The sequence below is a fragment of the Aricia agestis genome, chromosome 4 (assembly GCF_905147365.1).
Source record: "Aricia agestis chromosome 4, ilAriAges1.1, whole genome shotgun sequence".
NCBI lineage: Eukaryota > Metazoa > Arthropoda > Insecta > Lepidoptera > Lycaenidae > Aricia > Aricia agestis.
The window spans coordinates 1236948-1261517 of record NC_056409.1 but is presented as its reverse complement, the minus strand read 5'-3'; the positions used below and the strand labels follow the sequence as shown (position 1 = coordinate 1261517).

Below are 24570 nucleotides of genomic sequence, written 5' to 3'. Positions count from 1 at the left end.
GGATCACCGGAAGAACCAAAGGCCGTACCAGATTATGTCTGCGATTTAAGGGAAAAGATGCGTTATATACACGCCATGGTTCGGGAAAATGGGTTACAGTCAAGTGAGAACATGAAGACCAGATACGATCGGAAATCGAATACAAGCGGCTTCGAAGAAGGGTCACTGGTGTGGCTGCATAACCCAACTCGCCGAAAAGGCAAATCTCCAAAGTTGCAGACCAAGTGGGACGGCCCATACAAAGTGGTTACCCGATTGAATGACGTGACTTACAGGATTCAAAAGCAACCAAGAGGGACATTCAAAGTGGTACACATAGACCGTCTGGCGCGTTACCATGGCAGTAACAATGATGCTCGGGACGAGCATCTCTAAGAGGGGAGTAGTGTTACGGTACATGGTATACGGACACGTGGTGCGCAAGTACATACTCGAACCTTCTAAAAAGGTCCAATGTTTGTTTACGTGTTTACCCTTTATTTGTTAGCGTGTTTGAATTTAGACCTTATGACTGAGTCCATAAGATCTAAATTAAATTCAACTTACTGCACTTATCGCAAGGACGGCAGTTTTATTGTGGCACATGCCCGAGCCTCCTAGAAATTTCCCACGGTTGTTTACTTGTTTACGTGAATCGGGAAATTTCTGGAATTCGTCTCGCCATATAAAAAGAGCCGCAGGCAGGCCCGGAAAGTTAGTTCGATCTGAGCGATCTTCGGGGCGATTTCGGAGTGAACACAAGTGATCAATAGTGAGTGAACCAGTGAAACCTGCGACTTGGCTACGACCTAGGACAGTGATAGTGCTTAGTGATTGGACCTAGTGATTAGTGTTTGGACTTAGTGCTAAGTGTTGTGACCTAGTGTTTAGTGCAGTGTTAATAAAGTCTTCAAGAGAGTCACCAGGTCTTTCTCTCCAAATCCTCGAACCCTAGCACGTAACACATGTTACTAAATAACTCACGTACCAACATAGAAATCAGAAACAACAGTCTACCAATAATAAATATTAAATAGTTTATGGGTATTGGGCAAAGCTAAAGTTGTGTGATGCATTATGCAGCTAAGTTGTGTAACGCTAAATAAGCTTCAAAAGGTATAAAAATTAAAAAAGTTTAATAAAAAAAAATCATATTATGTGCACACTACACGGCTGTCTTGGGTATTTTGATTTAAGGGGTACCAGGGTTTTAAAATGCTTTTGACACCAATTTTATTGACACCGCGCGCTATAAACTGAAGTCCACGCGGACGAATTTCGGTAGAGTCAGTATAAGAGTCTAAGGGTTAATTCAGACCGCAACGCGTCGCGTAGAGTTCGACAAGGCTGTTTATGAACGTGGCGAGAAAAGGAACTAACGCTTCTATCATACAAAAACGTCATTTTTGACAGTTCTCCTTTACCAGCAGCGCACATTGACTGAAATCTGTCAAATCCATATTTTAGGAATTACGCATCTACGCGTCGCGTTGCGGTCTGATTTAACCCTTAGACTCTTATACTGACTCTACCGAAATTACCATTTTTACATAGAATAGAATAGAAAATACTTTATTTGTACAACTTAAAACTAAATTTAAACTTAAAAAACACAATAAAGGAAAAATATGTACAAATAGGCGGTCTTACTGCTAGCAGCAGTTTCTGCCAGACAACCTTTAGTTATACATATAACATACTCGTCTCGTGAAGGGATTGCAACCTGCTTTTGCGACGTAGGCTCTAAGGTTGGGTTGCACCAGAGGCGTGGTTAAAGTTAAAGTTGTGGTCAAAGTTATGGTTATCGTTAAGGTTAATTTAACTTTAACCTTAACTTTGACCACAGAATTTGACAGAAGACGTTGCTGGTCCGACAAGGCCTTATAAGAACGTGGGCGGGGGCGCTGCTGGTAAAGGGAAACTGTCAGAAATGGCGTTTTTGTATGATGACAGCGTTAGTTCCTTTTTTTTGCCACGTGCATTTAAAACCTTGTCGAGCTCTATGGTTATGGTTAAATATGGCGTCTTGATGGCGTCCATTTCTAACGTTAACCAAAGATTTAACATTTTGCATTGTAGTTAAAGTTATAGTTAAAGTTACAGTTATAGTTAAGGTAAGTTGGTGCAACCCACCCTAAGTACTCATGAGTACTTAGAGCCTACGTCGCAAAAGCAGGTCAAAGTTCACAATGAGTAAGAGACGGGCATCTGACGAAACCCTGACCTGTTTTTGACGAAATTATCGATAAATATTTTCGACGACACTATGACGAGCGTCCAACTCTTAACGTCACTAGTTCGGACCAGTTTATCGAGTAACAAACAATATCGCGCCAGGTCAAATGTCACCCTATTAAGATATCGCAGGCCTACTCTCGCTGTAACGAATGTTATCAAACAAAATATTGATTTCTTTTTACCGTTTATTATACTTTCCTATTCACTTGACTCTACTATAAGCCATCCAACTTGAGTTTTTAAAGTAACCCCCGAAACAGTAAAAAATGGAAAGGGCGTAAGCGACAAAATGGTTTTTGTCGCGTAATTTAAAAACCATAAATACATTTAATATATAAGCTACATATTATGGGCAAATTAAAGTGTATGCTTGAACCAATTTATGTATAAATTTTGGAAGCTTAAAACACTTTCCTCTGTTGGCAAAACAGGAATCCCTTTTTTTACAGAGGTTTTTTTTTATGAAATAAGGGGCAAACGAGCAAACGGGTCACCTGATGGTAAGCAACTTTTGTCGCCCATGGCCACTCGCAGCATCAGAAGAGCTGCAGGTGCGTTGCCGGCCTTTTAAGAGGGAATAGGGTAATAGGGTAGGGTAGGGATGGGAAGGAATTAGGGGAGGGTAGGGAAGGGAATAAAGTAGGGGATTGGGCCTCCGGTAAACTCACTCACTCGGCGAAACACAGCGCTAGCGCTGTTTCACGCCGGTTTCTGTGAGAACGTGGTATTTCTCCGGTCGAGCCGGCCCATTCGTGCCGAAGCATGGCTCTCCCACGTATAAGGTCCCACGTAAGAGGTCTTTTTGATTGATTATTCTGTGTTATAAAAGTTGACCAATTTTATTATCAATATGCTATGGGTAATTCAAAGACAAAGACATGATGAATACTGACAATGAACTTTAATTTCTTAGCTTTAGTTATTGCTGAGAAAAATCGATATCGCTACAGCCAAATTATCAAGGCGTCGCCTTAAGGCGCTCCCCCTACGGAGATGCCATAATTTACCCTTTTTAGAGCCTTATTAACTCATAATTTGAAAGCTACAAAATTTAAATAATAAACATACAGCAATTATAATCTTCAGTACCTACGAGTATATAACGTTCCTTTCATAGTTATTAATTTCCTATTTTTGTTTTTTATACTCATGATATCAGCCAAAGTACGACCAAGTTATTTAAATTCAAGCATACATTCAGTATCTTCATAGTATTTACAAATTATGGTTATTTGAAACACACGCCAATAGATCAACAATTTCATAAACTACATACTGGACGTTTTTAGGTCAATTTTAAACTAAGATAAGTAAAAAAATAGGATTTCTATATAGTTATATCGGCAACGCGGCAAATGTATGGTCAAGGTCGTTTGCTCAGGGGATGGCCTTAATGATGGTGACTACAGACCAGTGCCGAATTCATATTTTGAAGTAAAACTTTACTGCACGCTTTGGTTTAACTTCTGTTGTGTGGTCCCTTAAGCTTACTCGTTTTTTTTATGAGTGTAGGCTACGAATAATAAACAGATTTTTTCTATTCGTTATAGAGTGTAGGCCACTTTGTTTTCGCCGCCCATGTACGTAGTCTGCACGGCCTCTATGTCTATGGACGCTGCCGCCCCTAGAAGCCTAGGGGCGGCAGCGTCCATAGACATAGAGGCCGTGCAGACTACGTACATGGGCGGCTAAAATAAAGTGGCCTATAACGATTAACGACCTATTTATAAATAGCGGGGCTGATGATGACTGATGAGTGAAGATACGTCTAAGAGGATCTCGTCTATATATTATACAGGGTGTAACAAAAATAAGTGATAATACTTTAGGGTGTGTACTTGTTCCTTGTAGAGAGTTCACTGTAAAAGTAGCAGCGCTGAAAGACCAATTTTTTTTTCACTTTTGTATGAGGAAACTCGTGACACTCGGGCCCTTGCCCATACAAAAGTGAAAATTTTTTTTCGTCTTTCAGTGTTGCTACTTTCACAGTAAACTCTCTACAAGGAACACGTACACACCCTAAAATATTATCACTTATTTTTGTTACACACTGTAAGTATATAACAATACCAATACTTGGCAGTAATTAGAATCTCTACAAAATATGATAATGAAATGAAATTTGGCCTGCAATGAATCTACTTCTATATACTATTTTATTCTCAACAAACTGCCGTTTTCTTCCAGCTGCTAGTGGACCAGGTGATGATCCTGGAGACGATGACGCCGCTGGACTTCATGGACTTCCGCCACTACCTGCGGCCCGCTTCCGGCTTCCAGAGCCTGCAGTTCCGACTGCTGGAGAATAAGGTAACATAGCTAAGCTGATTAATGTCAAGATATTTGATCATCTTTTGAGTAAAATACGGCCCCGAGCGAGTTTATTACGCCAGTTCTTCGAGCCGAAGGTAGTCATTATTGTTAACTCGTGACTCGTGACTCGTGGACGATCAAATAAAGTAGGTATCTAATTTCAAACAAAAATGTTTGATGCTTTTGTTTCCGAAGTAACTTAATATGGATAATTAGCATTTTATTGTTATAATTACACTCAGAATTACAATATAATTAATATGATTTATTACGTTATGTGGTTATAACTTACATACCTACTGTTATCACGTTATTCAAATGAAAACAAATGGTGACAAACCGCACGGTTTTTACATCATAATTTGTAAATTGAGTTGATATCTCTACATACCATAAAATAATTATTGATTACCATTTAAGTCATTAATTTGCTGTCATGACTAGTATGACTAAAATTGATTATACTATCTTGTGTCACGAGTTTCTTGTGAGATCACGGGATGCCAGCGTGATCGATTTGAGAGGCCAATATAGAGCAATGACATCTTATTATTTGAGCTATGACTTGTAGTTTACAGTTAGAACTTAGAATTATTGTTTGCATGAAAAGAAGTCATAAAGGTATATAAGCAACTTGAGGCAACAAAAGCGGGTAGAGTTAGTTACTCTACCTGCTGCAGGTAATAAAGGTGTTGGGCAATAAATAAAACCAAATATTTTAACGATGTTGTACAATCAATTTTAAGTCTTGTGTCAATAATCACTAAAACGCAGTGCGACCCTAGAATGAAACTTCCTGAGAGTGATTCAAATTTGAACTTTATTTACTAGGCAATAAAATTAGCATAAGGCCAGGCGTGCCGCAAAAGTTAGATTTTCAAGCTACGCAGCGCGACGTCGTTTTAGAATAAGTTAGCATGACAATATTATAATTTTACATTGCAGCTGGGCCTCAAACAACAATTAAGGGTGAAATACAACCAAAGCTACCAGACAGTTTTCGGAGATGATCCAGAGGCTATGGATGCCTTAAGCAAGTAAGTTCTTATTAATAATTTAGCAATGTCAATACATATTATTTAATGTTATTGAAGATTTAGTTATTGAAGACTAGTTATTTAAACTAAAATGGTTACCAATCCGCCTTCGACGCAATGCCCATGCACTTTCCTTCCTCTACACCATCCTATTTGATCCTCACAGTCCAAAATACCTGAAGGACACCTTTAACTTCCACCTCCCCGACAGACAGGAGCTACGTTCATCTAAAAATCTCCTTCTTGATATCCCGATCCACCACACAAAATATTTCCATTGCTCTTACTCCGTACAGTCCGTTCTACTCTGGAACTCCCTCCCTACCAGGGTGAGACTCTCTAAAACTTTAAATACATTTAAGTCCTCCCTTAAGGAGTACTACCTCAATATGTGCTCATAGCATGGCATGACATTATATTATTATGTATATATTTTATGTACGTGTATATATTAAATATGTAGTATTTATTTATGTATAATATGTATTATATTATAATATAAAATGGGAGGTATCCTACATCAAGTGTATATAAAGATTCAGATGTACTCACAGTTCGCGCCATTTTTATACTTCAGGCTTGTGTTAAGGAGCATCATGCTTTTCTTAAATCCCCAAATTATGATGTACTACGTAAAAAAAGAACTTGAAAGCTGCCTCTACCACAAACTAACTCTAGTTTTTCAAGACGACATAGTCCATATTTACACCCATTTATATACAATAATGTAAAACGAAAATGCGTCCTAGAAGATAGTTCATTAATAGAAGTAAAGAGAAAAGTTAAAAACTGGCTCAAAACTCTAGATTATCAAGAAAAAGAACAATTGCTACGAGAGATATATAGATAGACAACACACACACACACACACACACACACACACACACACACAGCGCGCACTTAAAATTTAAAATCAATTTAATTTTAATGAGTAGCCAGAGGCTCTTTTATTTGTTTTTCAAATATTATACCTTTTTTTAAATTTAGATCTTAACTAAACTATAATATGTCTAAAAGAAGGAAAATATATTGGTGATCTGCAGGACAGGCTCAGCCTAGTGCAGGCGCCAAAGTTATACAATACGTGTAAAGTCTGTTATTTATTGTCAGGTCATATTATAACTACACATTGTAACAGATGCTAAAAGTTTTAAATAAAGATTATTATTATTATTATTATTATTATTATGTTTGTGTTAAGCACTCCTTGCTCACGGGCAATTAAATCCCGGACCTTTGGAAGGCATGCGTGGGGCCGAAGCCAACACGTAGAGGCCCCGTAACACAGTTTTAATCTAAATGTAATGTGACACTAGCCGGCGACTCTCCCTGTCCGCACTATGACAGTACGCCCAAGGAGAGCCAGCGGCCAGTGTAGGACTATTGCAGGGAATGGAAAATTAAAATGAGACCGGGCTATGGGGGTGAGGTGCTAGTGGACTGGGTAACCGGGAGCTATGGAAGGACTATGGCGTCTGCCGATACAACGTAGAAATATGTATCATAAAGTTGGCAGACGGTGACTCGCCAACTCTTTGAATGGGCCCCTCAAAATGGTCGCACGCACGGTACACCAAGGCGGCAACATTGACAGAGCGGCTTGAGGCAGGAGAGGTGTCGCTGGAAAACGCCGATCATTTGCACCCTCAGAGGGTCCCATCACGTCGCCCACTCGCCACTTACGCTTCACATCCTTCCTCCGAGCCGAAGCTCTCGCGACTCCACTCTGACCGGCCGGTTAAGGCAAGGCAGAGGTAGGGCCTGATTCTCCGTCAGTGTTCACTCCAGCCGGCCAGTGAAGGCAAGCCGGAGATGGAGAACAGGGGCTTCCCTGGGAGCACTCGGGTACGTGGGGTCGCTACTCCCCAACAGCTCGCCACAAGCTGCCCTGCGGGCTTATTATTATTATTATTATTCAAATATATATTGCTGATAAAATATTTATTTTATTGTATTTTGTATGTAATATTGCATAATATGTATTATGTATGTCGTATTTATTTCATTTATATGTAATGTATTAATGTTAAGTCTTTAAGCTTTACTTTTAGATGTTATTGTAATAATTAAATAATAATATTATACTTTAAGCACAACGCCCTTTCTCTAGCAGCTTTTTGTTTCCTTTCTTCCAAAGGTTGTCTGGAAGAAATTGCTATATAGTAATAAGACCGCCTTTGTGTACTCGTCATTTTATGAGTTTCTGTTGTATGTGTGTCGACATTTTATTGTGCACACAGTTACAATAAACTGTGTGCACAATAAAGTATATTCTATTCTATTCTAAGATTAGACAATTTGGCAAGACATCTTTTCAAAAATCCGGCTCGAAGGATCACTGGATAATATTATCGTGTACATGTCGCAGTCTTATTATACAGAGTGTAACAAAACTAAGTGATAATACTTTAGGGTGTGTATGTGTGCCTTGTAGAGAGTTCACTGTGAAAGTAGCAGAGCTGAAAAATCATTTTTTTTCACTTTTGTATGGGCTAGCGCCCCAGCGTCGAGAGAGAGAGAGAGAGAAAAGTTTTGGCCTTTCAGCGCCGCTACTTTCACAGCGAACTCTATGTAAGGGAGCCATACATATCCTAAAGTTTTATTACTTAGTTTTGTTACACCCTTTATAATCCACTGTATTACATTACGGCTAGCTGTTATCAAAACAGGGCCGTTTTGAAATGTGGCGGTTAAACGATTAGCCGGATTGTGTGTGCGGCTGGATAAAAAGCCGCCGGAATTCAGCCGCCGCGCCAACACGGCTAGTCATATTATGTAATAAAGCGAGAGATTAGTCGCCTCTTTGACAGTTTTTGTTCCGATTCTTCACATTCGTGGCTGCCTGTAACATATTTTAAATAACAACAATAAATGGCGTTGGATACAGAAAGTGTGTTGCTAAATTGCTAAGTTTTGAGGGTATGTGTGTAATCGTTGAACACATTTACACACAAAACGGTTTTTGATAACAGTTAGCCGTAATGTAATGCGGCGGATTATACAATCCGCCTGCGACATGTACACGAAAATATAGTGATCCTTCGAGCCGGATTTTTGAATAGACATCTTGGCAGATTGTTTAATACATAATAATTTATATACCTACGTCTTCACATCGTATTAATTTCAGATCAGAAGAAGAGCCGGCACTGCTGGCCCTGATAGAGCGGTGGTTGGAGCGCACGCCCGGCCTCAACACGTACGGGTTCAACTTCTGGGGCAAGTTCGAGGCCGCCGTCAACAAGATGCTCACTGAGGACAGCGAGGAGGCCATGGTAGGATAATTTTATAATAGTAATAAAGCGATATAGCTAGGACGATGAATGTTTGTAGGTTTTAATTTCACCATAGGGTTTGGAAAGCTTAAAAAATGCACAAAATAATATTGGTAAAAGTGGCTATACGTAATACAGCTTCAGCAGTAAGCTCTATGGTAGTGATGCTAGTGTTGAACAAGCGCTACAGGGTTCAAATTAATTCTTGAATCGTCTCCAGCTTGCACAGATGTTGTCAAAATCGATCAGTAAGTTTTAGAAGTTGTATTACTAAACTCTTGTTATGTTATACATAGAATGTTTTTTCCACCAGCGCGAGACGAACGAGGTGGTGCGTCGCCACAGGTTGCAGGACGTGGAGAATCGTCGCGAGATCTACCGCTCCATCTTCGACCCCGCCGTGCATGACGCGCTGCGCTCCCGCGGTGAGAGACGGTCAGTAACTCGTATTCATGCAAGGTTATACACACGCGAAGATCATTGTTATACGCACGTATACACAAACACAAAGGTGTGACATACATCCGTATCCGCAAGCACGACACAGCGAATATGTTGGTAACCGTGTGCAGTTTATCGGGCTACTAGATAAAGTTTATATTTTTAATTTAAAAGACTAGGTTTATAATAATAATAAAAAATCTTTGCGATAAATGATATAAATGATTTGCGCAAATTTCTTCCAGACAACCGATAGGTTTTAAAGGTCTTTGACTTATTATTACGAGTATTAACCCCTTACACATTGCATACCCTTACACATTGCATACACTAACAGGGACTTAAGCTAAACAATGTACAAACAAAATTAAGTGATAAATGATAATACTTTATGATGGTGATGTGTGATGTGTCACTTATATAATTATAGAGTTCACTGTAAAAGTACCTAGCAAGCTGAAAGTTTTTTTTTATATTTATTCTTATACTTATGTGAAAATTCATGATGCTCATACGAATCGCAAAAAGATTCGCTCTTTCAGTGCTGCTACTTTCTATTAAGGGACTCATTTATAAGACGTGGGAGAGCCATGCTTCGGCACGAATGAGCCGGCTCGACCGGAGAAATACCACGGGCTCAAAGAAAACCGGCGTGAAACAGCTCTTGCGCTATGTTTCGCCGAGTGAGTGAGTTTACCGGAGGCCCAATCCCTATCCTTTTCCCTTCCCTACCCTCCCCTATTACCCTTTTCCCTGCTTAACGCACCTGTAACTCTTCTGATGCTGCGAGTGTCCATGGGCGACGGTAGTTCCTTTCCATCAGGTGACCCGTTTGCTCGTTTGCCCCTTATTTCATAAAAAAAGATAATGATAGGGATGACGACAAGGTCAAAGATTAGCTGATTTTTTAAAATAAAATAAAGACATAGCGATAAAATACAAGTATTTCTAAAATTACGCGTCATAACTTACGTCATGTATTTTTTTTTTTGTTATGAGCCTTCAAAGTTGGATAGTCAAGTCGATTTTTTTTATAAAATGCCATAATTTTTGTATACCATTCGATAAGTTATGCAATTTATAAAAAAAATTCTTATGAAACCACTTTCATAAACACAATTTATATTTAACATAGCTATCGAACAAACTAAGCGTGACGTCACAGTTAGGTAACATTTTGTATGGATATCTAAGAGAGTTTTTAAGCTATCAAAGTCATTTTTTCACCGATATTCCTATTTTTGAATGGTCCTTCACTTACCAACAAGAAAAAATCTCGTCATGCCTATTATAAGGGACAAATACACACCCTTAAATATTATCACTTTGTTATGTTACACCCTGTATAAAAAATATGCCTCTCCTAGTCGAAATTCGACACTTATAACTCCCTATGAATGCAATACGTTGTATAATGTTTGTACGCCTGTGAAGGGTGGGTTTTAAACAAAGATAGACTGTTGTCGACGGATACAGGCGTTTGAAATGTGGACACTACGTAAAATGTTAAAAATCTCTTGGTCACAATTTGTATGGAATAAAGAAGTGTTAAAAAGAGCGTACTGTGAACGCCAACTAATGAACATCTGCATCCAAAGAAAGGTCGCTTTTTTCGGTCACCTACAAAGAGGATCCCAATATGAATTTATACGGTTGATCATAGAGGGTAGATTTCCGGGGAAGAGACCACCTGGTAGACTAAGAAGAAAATGGATAGATGACATAAAGGAATGGACCAGATGTACCTACCCACAATTAAAGAAATTAGCCCAAGACCGGAAGAAATTCAACCAGCTGACCGCCGAACTTCGTTATGAAGAGGGCACTAAATGATGATGATGTATAATGGTTCCGTTTTCAGGCTATCTCACAAGGCGCTGCAGGGCGCGATCATGATCACGTTCTACCGCGACGAGCCGCGCTTCTCACAGCCGCACCAGCTGCTCACGCTGCTCATGGACATGGACAGCCTCATCACCAAGTGGCGATGTGAGTTTACCATCATGATTGGCTTTGAAAAAAATTCGATAACTTTAGAACAGCCCAAGCAACGCCAACAGTAGTTTGGGTGGGAACATAATATGTTCCGCCACGATGACAGACGAGAATAATATTATGTAACTGACGTAGACCCAGGGCCTTATCGAGCCGGACATTTGCTCAGAGCGGCAAAATTTACTTATTGTATCCTATCTTCCAACCTAGCCACCCACCACCCAAATTGAGAATTACCTTCCAACCATTTACTTCAAGTTGGATCGTGGAAATATTTAAGTATTTTACCAAAAATATTCCCCCTATTATCTCCCAACAAAACTATAGCTTATGACTTGTATGGTTTTCTGTAATAAATGTAAAGGACGGCGAAAATGATCTTTGCCCGGAGCGCGGCGGTTATTTAGTTGTGTGCATTTTATCTTCATCCGGAGACCGAAGTTAACGACTGATCTGTAAACTATTGCATTTTGGCCAGTATTCAGGTATATCTTAATATTTTGCGCTAGTTGTATTTTGGTCACGATCGTCTTTCTCAAGTGGTCGTTTGACGCGTGTTTCAGACAACCACGTGATAATGGTACAGCGCATGATCGGGTCGCAGCAGCTCGGCACGGGCGGCTCCTCCGGCTACCAGTACCTGCGCTCCACGCTCAGGTCAGTACACAATAAATCACGGCCGTAGCTAGAGGTATTGGAGGGCAACGCCCTACCTTAAAATCACAATGCCCTACCTTAAAAATATCAAAATTCTATAAAATCAACCAATAATGATATTTTTTTACTTCTGCTCTACCTGTAGGCTGTAACCAATGCTGCCCTACCTCAAATCTGACTCTAGCTACAGCCCGGAAAACTAACTGTAATAATAATAATAACTCCCACACCCGTTTCAGTGACGGTGGCCGGATGTATTGAAACCAGGTCCGTTACGCAGGAGTAATTTTATAGAGCCAAAGTGTGTGCGCAGTACACGAGCACTCTCTATTCGTTTACTCTTTTAACCCAGTGGGACGGACGACCGACACGACTGGCGAGAGATCAGGCGCAGGACCGACTTTTTACATGCCCATCCGACGCATGGATCACAGTATAATATTATAACTAGGTCACATATAGGTTTACGCATATTCTCAGGCCTAACAAATGTACATACAAAATTTCATTAAAATCGGTTGAGTCGTTTTGGAGAAGTTCGCGCCCAAACACTAGTGACACGAGATTTTTTTAAATTAAAAGTAGTTATCACACATGAGCAGAATAACTCATTGGGTTTCGCCGAGCGTTCTTAAGTTTTGCTCGGTCTATACTCTATATCAGCAGCCCGTAAAACAAATTATCGATATACAATATTCTTTTTACTTTTTTACCTACTTATCGATATACAATATTCTTTTTACTTTTTTACCTACTTATCGATATACAATATTCTTTTTACTTTTTTACCTACTTATCGATATACAATATTCTTTTTACTTTTTTTTTCAGTGACCGTTACAAGGTGTTCCTGGATCTATTTAACCTGTCAACGTTCCTTCTCCCCCGATCGTTAATACCCCCCCTGGACGAAGGGATGAAAAAGGACCTTAATATCATGTGGGGTGATGTGAGCGAGAACGGGGAGAGAACAGAACAGAACGGAGTAGAAGACGCGCTCAACAAACTATCGCTGAAATCGTGACCTTTATAAAAATCTATTTTATACTATCAAGTTAAGAGATTTTGCTTTATGAAATAAAATACATAAATACTGAAATTACTTTATTGAAATAACTTATATTTTGTACTGTATAATTTAGGCACATGATTAAAATTTGTTCGTACTTGGATAAAATATAAAGTTCAATTACATATTCGCTCATTTGGTACAACAACGTCGTAATTACCTATTTTTTCAAAAATGTGTTAATTATGTCACTATGTTCCAAAAATATATTTATACCCGGAGAAACATCGACCGTAATGTTTTTCTTGCGATTTTTCGCGAGGGGACGCGAATGTCATTGTGGAATTTACCGAAATGGCACCATTTCTGGTGCTACAACGTCCGGACAGCCAGTTGCGCGGGGCGCCCCACTATGGAAAATGGTAGAACTAGAGCATATCATAAATGGATTTTATATATTATTTTAAAAATATCACAATTTGAATGAAATATTTATTGCATTCGATACTCTAATAACCAAATAATCCTAATCAGACATTTTTTTGTTCTAAAACTGCATAAATATTTTTTTTTCATAGGTTGAAGTAAGTTGAAGTAGCGGATGGCTCATTCAAATGTTTGCATACACGTAATTCAAATGAATATTGTGAAAAAAGTATTTAGCTCATGCATGCGGTTTTATACATTTTTAAAAATGATATTTTATGTTCTTAATAATGAGCTATTAACTTTTTTTAATATGCTTTTTATTTTTGAGTAAGTACTTAAAAATTGACATACCCTATTTTTCACTTTTCTTTTTTTTTCGTCGAAGGTTTTCACATTTACCGACGGCTCCCGACGCGCAGCTTTATGTGTTATTTGATAGCCTAACTATTTATAAATGAAAAATTAAAAAAATCAGCTGCGGAAGTTTGCGGTCCTGGAAGTTATGGGAAAAAATGTGATAGCGGTCGGAGTAGATAATTCGGTATCTTTTGCGGTTACTGCTGACATAGTTTACAAAAACTATATTAACCACAATATTTTGATAGCAATAGCTTATCATCTATTTTGCACTCGTCGTGCATGAGTAAATATGCATAACATTCATATTAGTACGTATTTCATATCTAAAAAACCAGTATATAAAGGGAAGCAAATATCTTCAAATTGTATTTCATATTGAGTGACACTTATTTAAATTGGTTATTTCCATTAAAATGTCAACTTTCAACTGTACTAAGGGCGATTTCATCATTCCCTATATCGAGCGTGGCAGAACCTTGGAATCGTTGTCCATAGTTCTACAGCAAACATTAAATGTTTCTGAAAACATCTTGTGTTTTGTAATTGGTGACATTCAAAGAAATATTCTGCCTTCTTTCAATAAGCGCTGGGCTCAAGCATCACGGAAAAAGGACGAATTTATTCGAAATAATACAAGCTGGCTGGAGTCAGGATATTCAGTACAGTTTCCGGAGTCTGAAGCACATTCACTGCCATCAACTTCTGGTAAACGAGGAAGACCGTGCATTGCTTATGGAGACTCCTCAGAATCAACAAAGAAAAGGAAAAACACTCTTTTACTAGAAGAATATGGGTTTGAGCACATTTGTAACGCATTTTTGCAAGGACTGCGGGCCTTAGGTGAGTATGCAGAGGCTCATCTTGTTGAAGAGCTAAGAAACTCTGAGAGCGAAAAGAAAAAAGTTTTCTCGACTATGTGGAAAGAGTCAAACCAAATGAAGATTTTATCTGATACAGAAGCATTGAGTGCTTTTATTGATTTGGATCTAACTAAAGCACAATATATGTACCTAAGAAATTTAACCAACGAAAGAAAGTGTACAATGTTTCCCCCATATTACAAAATAAAACAAACTTGCTATCCACCATCTTCAAAACGCTATACATTGGATACGAATCTTTGATTGGGTCTCCTGTAAAATTTGTAAAAGTGTAATTACGGCGTTGTTGTACCAAATGAGCGAATATTAAAAAGTATAAAGATTTTTTAAATCTTACTTTTTCAAGGATAACTGTAGGAATCTCGTCCACTGCAGGAAAATTTTAACAGTTCCTTCCCACTGCCCTTAAAGGATTAGACTCTGACTTCCCAAGCAACTGTCATAAGTGTGAGTGTCCGTCAGTGGGATTGGGATTCCTACAATTATCCTGAAAAAAAAACAAGATAAAAAATACGTATGACACTCGGGGACTGCCGCGGCATAGCATTTTTGATCAATTTATGCAATTATAATTCGCATACGACTAGTCGCACGCGCACAAACACCGTGACGAAGTCTGGCAACGTTTGGCGATGACGAAGAAGTTTGGCGATTTCTAGGCTTAAACCAAAGTTTTGTTATATCAAATAATAAATAATTAAAAAAACATGTATACATTAGGAAATAACCACCTCGGGACTTCGATCTTTGAGCACGCCGAATTTGTACGTCACCGTGTGCGTATATACTTCCCCGGGGCTGAGTATGGCGGACGGGAAGTTCTGATGATGCACGGCATCTGGGAAGTTCTGTGTCTCGAGGCAGAAGGCGCCGTGTCTTCTGTAACCCTCGCCGTCTTTGCCGATGAGTGCTGGGTCGTTCGGACCGGGCAAGTTGTCGGATGTGAACAGTTGGACGCCGGGCTGGTCGCTGTATAATTCCAGGAACCTACCGGAGTATGGGTGGTGGACTCGCGATACGAACCTCAGCCCCTGAAAGTTAAACTTACAGTGAAGTAAAATAGAGAAATAGAATGATAAATACTAAATATTTAATTAGATAAAAAGCAGGTCAAAATTAAACTCAACCAGCCAAATGCCAGATTACTTATTAAGAAAATCTGCTGTCTTATAAGTAACGCAACCGTTAGTTTTCCCCTTTTTAAGCCTCACTGGTAACAATAGTCGCTTTCTATCAGATATTCTGTTGTTTTATTTGCCCCATAGTAACATAAAATACCCACCTTATCATAATTAGTGACGCAGAAGTTGTCATCGTACAGCTTAGGGTCCTTGTCCATGCGGTCGCCGAGCCGCGTCGGTATACGCAGGTCGTACAGCGTACCGCCCACGTTGGTGAAACGACCCGTTGGGATCGAAGCCGCACTCGTCTCAGTTATTCTGTAATTAACGTATAAAAAGGTCATTGATACAGTTCAACAAGGCTTTAAATGAACGTGGTGAGAAAAGGAACTAACGCTTCTATCATACACAGTTCTCCTTTACCAGCAGCGCCCCGTCCACATTAATTTAAAGCCTTGGAGCACTGTATTTCAATATTTTACATTTTTAAATTGAATAATATTGAAATATAATTTTATTAATAATAGTGAAATAGCTCAACTCGTTAGAAGTCTCGTATAAGTAATTCTCTTATTATATACTTTTTCGGGAGAATCACAATAAATGTCAGACCGCACTAAACGACACCACGCGGCAGCGACGCGACGCGACACCTCACATTTCATAGGACTGACGTTTTATTTCGCGTAGCATAGCTGCCGCGCACTGCGGCTTGTATCATACCGCATTCGATTTCGTACAACAAATATTTGGCCGTGACGTGACGCGTCGCTCCGCTGCAGCGTAGTGTCGCTTACTGCAGTTCACCTTAAATGATAAGCAAAGTAGAGTTACCTATCAGCATTAATGCTGATCACGTGGTCATACAGCTCCCTGGCACCCGCGGCGTGTCCGGCCAGGTTGAAGTACGAGTGGTTGGTGAGGTTGACCACCGTCCTCTTGGTGGTGGTCGCCATGAATTTGACATACAGGGTGTCGTCTTTAACCTCGTATATGACGTTGGTTATCAGGTTGCCGGGGTAACCCTCCTCGCCGTCTTTAGAGAGGTAGCTGAACACCACCGTGTTGTCTTTCACTGATGACTCCCAGTTTACCTGAAGTCAATATCGAAACTATCGTTACATTACTCAGACCAAATAAAAAGTCCACCATGCATAAAAAAAAGCTTTATTCGCGTTGTTCATAGCGATCCGTCTTGACTTTTTATTTGGTCTGAGTTACATTATACTAAAGTGGCAGAGATAAGGCATATGTATGGTGTCGAAAGATCCAATAGCATTATATTAGTTTCTAGAAATAGTTACAAGTATGACATTTAAGTAGATATGGTTTCGCAGTTTATAAGTAAAACCAAAGGTAAACGAATTGATTTTGTTGCGGTTTTTTTACGTTTATTAAGGCCTATTCTGTTGGCACATCAACTTATGAAAACCAAACATCTGTTATAGCCCATGAGAAAGGTTTATCTACTCTTTCTAAATAGCTGTCTTTATAACAGTACCCGCTATCTATGTTTTACCTCCGTGGTGGGAATAGACCTGTGCAGCTTTCCGGGCCTGCGCAGTGACCTGAACAAAATCGATAATCAATTCTTTCGACTGATAGGTACCTGCGCAGGCATATCTGCACAGGCGGCCTCTCCGGTAAACCGTAGCGTGTATGGCGTACATAATATGGAATATCATCTGTTTCGCTCTCACCTTGTCAAAGCCAATAATATATAATAGATGATATTTCCCGCTGATATTCTTGACCAGGCGTAAGTGGTGCCTCAAAAGCGACGAAAAGTCGAGTAACCCTATCCGACTACACAAATAACTATAATAAAAAGAGACAGAATATCACCTGTCTCGCTCTCACCTTGTCAAAGCCAATGATGCCGCCGTGAAGATGATCTTTGCCGCTAATATTCTTGGCGAGGGTGTAGGTGGTGCCGTCAATCTCGAAGCTCGCGCCGCCTATTCTGTTGGCGCATCTGCCGACGGTGGAGCCGAAGTGCGGCTCGTTTTTGTTGACGTAGTCTTGGAGGTTGTCGAAGCCGAGGACCACGTCCGCTACCTCACCGTGTTTGTCTGGAACCTTTGGAAAGCAATAAAAACTGTCATTGACTGTACATATATTTATCATTTCATTCAAAATATTTACACGAAGCAGTGTAAGTTTCTTTTCAGATTCATTACAAGAGACGCTTGACAAAGACAAATACTCGAGTACTGTGTACTGTATAATAATTACTAGCTATTTGACCGAGCTTTGCTCGGTATTCAATAAAACACGAATAAAATGACATTTTCTAAAAATGATTCTTAGCTAGATCGACTTATCGCCCCCGAAACCCCCTATACAGTGTGTAACAAAAATAAGTGATAATACTTTAGGGTGTGTACGTGTTCCTTGTAGAGAGTTCACTGTGAAAGTAGCAGCGCTGAAAGACGAACATTTTTTTCACTTTTGTATGGACAAGCGCCCGAGCGTCATGAGTTTCCCCCATACAAAAGTGAAAAACAATTTTAGTCTTTCAGCGCTGCTACTTTCACAGTGAATTCTCTACAAGGAACACGTACACACCCTAAAGTATTATCACTTATTTTTGTTACACCCTGTATAACTTACCTACTAAATTTCATGAAAATCGTTGGAGCCGATTCCGAGATTCCAATTATATATATTATACAAGAATTGCTCGTTTAAATATATAAGATTAATATAAGATATAATTATACAGTAGGTACACAGCGAAACGGAATCAGACAAGACGAGGCGCGACACCATAGCGACACTGCGATGCATGGTTACAAATTACAATAGGTCTAGTAATTATTATCGATTATTCTAATTGATTACTTGACTAGGAGAAACCAAATGCTGACTAGTAAGTAATTTAGCTTCTTTTAGATGTAGTGAGATTATTTATACTTGATACTCACCCTGATGGCTTGTATGATGGCGCCATACGATATGACAGAGACGGAGAACCCTGATGGAGTGTGCCAGGTGTACTTCTTCACAGACTGGTCCTTGCACGACCCAATTGTCTCCTCGGTAAGTGACACCATCTTGTTGCCTGAAATTATAATATAAATTGAATTGACAGTAAATTAATGAAAGATTAATCTCTTGCAATTTGTTACAAGTTTACCAAGTTCACCTAGTTTGTTAAGTGAATAAGTAAGTTATTAGTGCCATGAAAATTACCAAAGTAAGTCAATTTTAATAATCAAGATAAGAGTCGTAAGTCATAACTTATGACTTACGACTCTTATCACTCATAACTCATAGACAGTATTTTACAAGTAGAAGTTAACAATCAGCAATTTAAATCGCACTTTTGTGGAATCTACACAATTATTGTCAATTTTTGAATGGCACTCAGGTTGTAAACATAAGCACTTATGCTTACGCTGTTGAACACAATAAAGAACAAATATTATTTCTGTTGATACCTACATACATTTTATCAGTTTATATAAGCACTTGTCGAGTGACGTATTTTAAAAAATATTTTCAAGTATTTTGACAAGTCAATTTCGATTATTGTAATAAACATTTACGATATCTACTATATATAGAAATATTTACTTACAAGTTACAAACAACCGGCGCGCTCTCTGCACTGAAGTTAACTAAAGTCTGTTATCGCCACTTATAAATATATAGCGCGACTCGCCGCTAACTTCTAACAATATTTTTTTTTATTTTCAGCAATGTGTGCTTTATTGTTAACTATATAAGGTTTTTATCAGCTTACCATTTCTGTAAGTACCTATTCGTAAACTTAGGAGACAATTTTAGTTCCCAGTTCGTACCTATAATTAACCCGCAGATTATCAGCAAGGGTTGTTCAGGGAAGTAGCTAACGGAGTTTCAATAGAGCTGAACCTACATTTTTTCCCCACGCCACTACTCGCACACCCACCGGCCACGGCCTGCCAGCACGCAGATTATCAGAAAGGGTTGTTCAGGGAAGTAGCTAACGGAGTTTCAATAGAGCTGAACCTACATTTCTTTTCTTTTTTTTCCCCACCCCACTACTCCCACACCCACCGCCCACGGCCTGCCAGCACGCAGATTATCAGGAAGGGTTGTTCAGGGAAGTAGCTAACGGAGTTTCAATAGAGCTGAACCTACATTTTTTTCTTTTTTTCCCCACCCCACTACTCCTACACCCACCGGCCACGGCCTGCCAGCACGCAGATTATCAGGAAGGGTTGTTCAGGGAAGTAGCTAACGGAGTTTCAATAGAGCTGAACCTAAATTTTTTTCTTTTTTTCCCCACCCCACTACTCCCACACCCACCGGCCACGGCCTGCCAGCACGCAGATTATCAGGAAGGGTTGTTCAGGGAAGTAGCTAACGGAGTTTCAATAGAGCTGAACCTACATTTTTTCCCCACGCCACTACTCGCACACCCACCGGCCACGGCCTGCCAGCACGCAGATTATCAGAAAGGGTTGTTCAGGGAAGTAGCTAACGGAGTTTCAATAGAGCTGAACCTACATTTCTTTTCTTTTTTTTCCCCACCCCACTACTCCCACACCCACCGCCCACGGCCTGCCAGCACGCAGATTATCAGGAAGGGTTGTTCAGGGAAGTAGCTAACGGAGTTTCAATAGAGCTGAACCTACATTTTTTTCTTTTTTTCCCCACCCCACTACTCCTACACCCACCGGCCACGGCCTGCCAGCACGCAGATTATCAGGAAGGGTTGTTCAGGGAAGTAGCTAACGGAGTTTCAATAGAGCTGAACCTAAATTTTTTTCTTTTTTTCCCCACCCCACTACTCCCACACCCACCGGCCACGGCCTGCCAGCACGCAGATTATCAGGAAGGGTTGTTCAGGGAAGTAGCTAACGGAGTTTCAATAGAGCTGAACCTACATTTTTTTCTTTTTTTTCCCACTCCACTACTCCCACACCCACCGGCCACGGCCTGCCAGCACGCAGATTATCAGAAAGGGTTGTTCAGGGAAGTAGCTAACGGAGTTTCAATAGAGCTGAACCTTTATTTTTTCTTTTTTTCCCCACCCCACTACTCCCACACCCACCGGCCACGGCCTGCCAGCACGCAGATTATAAGGAAGGGTTGTTCAGGGAAGTAGCTAACGGAGTTTCAATAGAGCTGAACCTATATTTTTTTCCCCACCCCACTACTCCCACACCCACCGCCCACGGCCTGCCAGCACGCAGATTTTCAGGAAGGGTTGTTTAGGGAAGTAGCTAACGGAGTTTTAATACAGCTGAAGCTACATGACTGATTTGGTCGCCAGCTCTCCGTCGATTAGGTTTTGCAGGAAAAAATTTAATCTTTGTTAAAACATTTCATAAAAACAATTTGGGTTAAGTATAGCAAAAAGAATTAATGAATTTTTTACTGAATAGCAAAGTTACATATTAATATGAAGTTGTAATAAACAAAATAATGTTTGTTATTGCGGTGAGCATCGCGTGATAAGATAATAACTAATAAGTTTATTGTTGCTGCGGAGTGACGACCAAACCGCGATTACAGCTGTCGGCACCGACCCCCTAGATAACACGTCGCCAGTACCATTACGCTTATTGGTTATTAACCGACCTCCAAAAAGGAGGAGGTTATATATTCGGCTGTGGATATCCTTTTTTTTTTTGTATGTTCAACGAATACTCCGCCTTTTGTGAACCGATTTTAAAAATGTTTGTTTTGTTGTATTAGGTTTCACTCCAATTTGGTCCCATGTTCAAAAAAGAGGCGACTTGATGATGGGATCCATGAGTAATCGAGGGAAATCCTCGATATTCAAATGGAAATATATGGTGATTTCGGTTTCATATGAAGTATTCCAGGTATATGTTACTTAAAAGTAAGATTTTGCACCAAGGTATGCTATGGTTCTAAAGATACTAAGAGAACTCCGGAATACTTATAGATACAATTTAAAGAAAGAATGCTTGTGGAATGTAAGAGGTACGTTGTTTATCGTCCATCTTGAGTTAACTAAAGAGCTTACTGCTTACCCAGTACCTACTTAAATACGTATGGACATTGGACATTTTTGGAATTGGAAAATTAAGTTAAAATTTAGTTGACTACTTATCAACTTAATACGTGTAAACCAGCCAAGTCCAAGTATTAGAATCTGTGGTAGGATTACCGTTGCTATGGAAAGAGTTTGTGTTTGTCCACTTTGAAACCCGTGTCGATGGGTAGCGCCATGCTCGGAAAAAAGATATTTAGACATGGAAAGAAACTTCCATTTCTTCCTTTCAAATAAGCGTTTGGGCAACGCCATGCTAGGGCAGCAGGTATTAAATCAATAGCTAGTAGAATATAGTATACACAACACAATCTTTAAACAGACACAATATGGCTTCAAGTATTATAGTAGTCAGGGAGCCCTAGAACATGTTTTTTTTATAACTAAGAAGCTAATTTTTTGTGAGTAGCTTCATCTTTATAAGACAAACAACTTTTTTATCTGCGAAAAATCTTGGGGGTGGTAGCTAACAGAGACAGAAAGGAGTTCATACTTTGGTTTGATGGTCCTAAAATATGGATTGTTCTATTTTTAGGACAATGTTACTCTTAAATTATATAACTATTAACCTACCAATATACTAAAAATCAGCTGGTTAGAGTTCCGTTTTAGGGTACTGTATCAAGTTTTGGTGATTACAGAATTCTAAAACGGAACCCTATCCAGCAGATTTTTTTGCATATTGGTAGGTTAATAGTTGTATAATTTAAAAGTAACATTGTCCTACAAATAAATCAAACCATATTTTCGGACCATTAAATCAAAATATGAACTCCTTTCTATCTCTGTTAGCTACCACTTTCAAGATTTTTCGCAGATAAAAAAGTTGTTTGTCTTATCAAAATGAAGCTACTCACAAAAAATTTGCTTGTTAGTAATAAAAAAAAAATGTTCTAGGGCTCCCTCACTATAAGGTTTAAATATAATAAAATACATAAACAATTTTTAGAAAAATGAGATAACATTTTATTCACAAATATACAGTATTGTTTACTTAACATAACTATTTTAGCTACCTACGTAAGAGTATCTTGCAATTCACTATTATTGTTCGTAAAGGCACTTTGTTTTTAAATATCGTCGCTTAGGTAATGACCGCGAGTCAGGTTTGAAAAGATTTCAGGAGTGAAAAAAAAAACTTCGCATTTCATAAGAAATCATTATTAAATGTTTTGAATTAAATTAAAATGAAAAATAAACCACTTTAAATGAAATGTCAAATGATTTTTAATGAAATACGAAGTTTTTGTCTATTCCTAAAAACGTATCGTATCTCCACATGTAAATCTAGTCTTTATTTCAGAAAGAATTAAGGTTTACGTATGAATCTTTGAATAATATTGTGTATTGTTATGACTTATGAGTATTCTATAATTGCATTTGCTTATTTCATAAATTCGACAGTTTAAGTTACAACACTAATGGCCTGTTTCACCGCGTCCTGATAAGGTGCCCGATAGGGTTATTTGACAGATTTTCCATACTCCATCTATCAAATTAAGTGGTGGATAGCCTTATCAGGAAGCGGTGAAACAGGCCCTAACTTTATCAGATTACAATAGAGATCACTTCTAGACCGTGATAGATTTTAATTTGAGAACGTAAATCGTAATATTAACTACAGCTATAAAATAGCATTATAGACTTATGCTAAATTTTTAATAAGGCAAATACGTAGTTGATTTTGTTTAAACTTTGACATTTTCTTGTTTACAATATTCTATCACAACATTATTATTAATATAATTTTCTTATTTTTACATAGAAATATTTTAACACTAGTATACCTAGTAGAAAATTATAACACTAGTATAGAATTCGACCCTTTTGGTTGACTATTCTATTATCTGAGTGCACGGTAGTGCACCTGCCGAGACGAGCCAAGCGAAGCGCATCTGCCAACTACCTACCTTTTTTTTTAAAGTGTTTCGTCGTTTTTTGAACCCTCATGAGTTGGTTTCCCATGTACCAGATAGTTCATATTCTCAGGATATGATGTCAATAATAGACTAATTAAATATACAAAGTCTCAATTGAATAGCTCTTAGACTTTAGATTTTATTGATATCTAAAATACACCAATCACTGACACACTGATGATTATAAAATGTTTGGCTACTTCCTGAAGTGCTAGCAAGCTGAAATTTGGTATGTAATCTAGGTTTAGTATAAAAAACATTTCTTGTAAAGTGTTGCCGAGACGACCACATAAGGTTTACCCTGTGAAAAATATATGAGATGGCCGTGTAGATTCAGAAGCTTGGCTCTACATGAGTAGAGCCAAGCTTCTGAATCTACACGGCCTAACTCTACTGACCCTAACTTAAACAAATTCTACTGTACATCAGTAAATATGTATGGCTCGGATGTTTCGTTACTAACTTCAGGTCAGAAACTAAATATTCGCATCACCTCCGCGATGGTAGCGAAACGGCGAAATCATATATATTTTTTACTGGTATTTAGAATTTGTTTAAGTTCTTTTCTACTTCAACTAAGCCTCAGTAGAGTTACGCCGTGTAGATTCAGAAGCTTGGCTCTACATGAGATCTCATATCTTTTTCACAGGGTAAACCTTATGTGGTCGTCTCGGTAACATTTTACAAGAAATGTTTTTGGTGGGATTTATTATTCTTATCAATAATACGCATCAATTATGAAAATGATCTTATATCTTATATCAACAAGATAGAGCGTTCTCAGAATTCTAAATAAGTGGAGATAATAAAGGATCAAAATTAACTTCTAAGTGCTCATTACACGACCATAAAAATGGACTACCAAATAGTAAACTAATTTACTGAAGTATTTTACCTGACTAC

At 38.8% G+C, this 24570-nt stretch overlaps 2 protein-coding genes across 4 annotated transcripts in view; one reads left to right on the top strand and one right to left on the bottom strand.

Moving 5' to 3' along the window:
- Nucleotides 1-13028, top strand: part of LOC121726160 (tryptophan 2,3-dioxygenase) — a 31892-nt gene extending 18864 nt beyond the window's left edge. Inside the window, exons 4-10 of the mRNA XM_042113393.1 lie at nt 4405-4527; nt 5476-5567; nt 8698-8842; nt 9156-9277; nt 11145-11272; nt 11842-11935; nt 12767-13028. Coding sequence (XP_041969327.1) covers nt 4405-4527; nt 5476-5567; nt 8698-8842; nt 9156-9277; nt 11145-11272; nt 11842-11935; nt 12767-12959 — 897 coding nt within the window. The 3' untranslated portion in view covers nt 12960-13028. The remainder of the gene's footprint in view (nt 1-4404; nt 4528-5475; nt 5568-8697; nt 8843-9155; nt 9278-11144; nt 11273-11841; nt 11936-12766) is intronic.
- LOC121726161 (galactose mutarotase-like) lies at nt 12371-19343 on the bottom strand. Of its 3 annotated transcripts, XM_042113396.1 has the most exons (7): nt 19319-19343; nt 18663-18799; nt 17596-17814; nt 16570-16829; nt 15897-16053; nt 15330-15645; nt 12371-12382 (listed from the first exon to the last, which is right to left on the bottom strand). In XM_042113396.1, exons 2-6 carry the CDS (start codon nt 18789-18791, stop codon nt 15331-15333), a joined length of 1080 nt encoding a protein of 359 aa, XP_041969330.1. In that variant the 5' UTR covers nt 18792-18799; nt 19319-19343; the 3' UTR covers nt 12371-12382; nt 15330. The 3 variants fall into 3 exon arrangements, with proteins under 3 accessions (XP_041969330.1, XP_041969328.1, XP_041969329.1); XM_042113394.1 differs by lacking the exon at nt 12371-12382 and having other exon boundaries at nt 14832-15645; XM_042113395.1 differs by lacking the exon at nt 12371-12382 and having other exon boundaries at nt 14832-15645; nt 19326-19342.
- Nucleotides 19344-24570: the final 5227 nt, after the last annotated feature.

Coding starts and splice junctions, on each gene's coding strand:
- LOC121726161 (XM_042113396.1), bottom strand. CDS start 18,791: ATGGTGTCACTTACCGAGGAGACAATTGGGTCGTGCAAGGACCAGTCT. Junction 16,830..17,595: donor GCATCATTGGCTTTGACAAG/GTGAGAGCGAGA, acceptor TATTGACTTCAG/GTAAACTGGGAGTCATCAGT. Junction 16,054..16,569: donor ATCAGCATTAATGCTGATAG/GTAACTCTACTT, acceptor CGTTAATTACAG/AATAACTGAGACGAGTGCGG.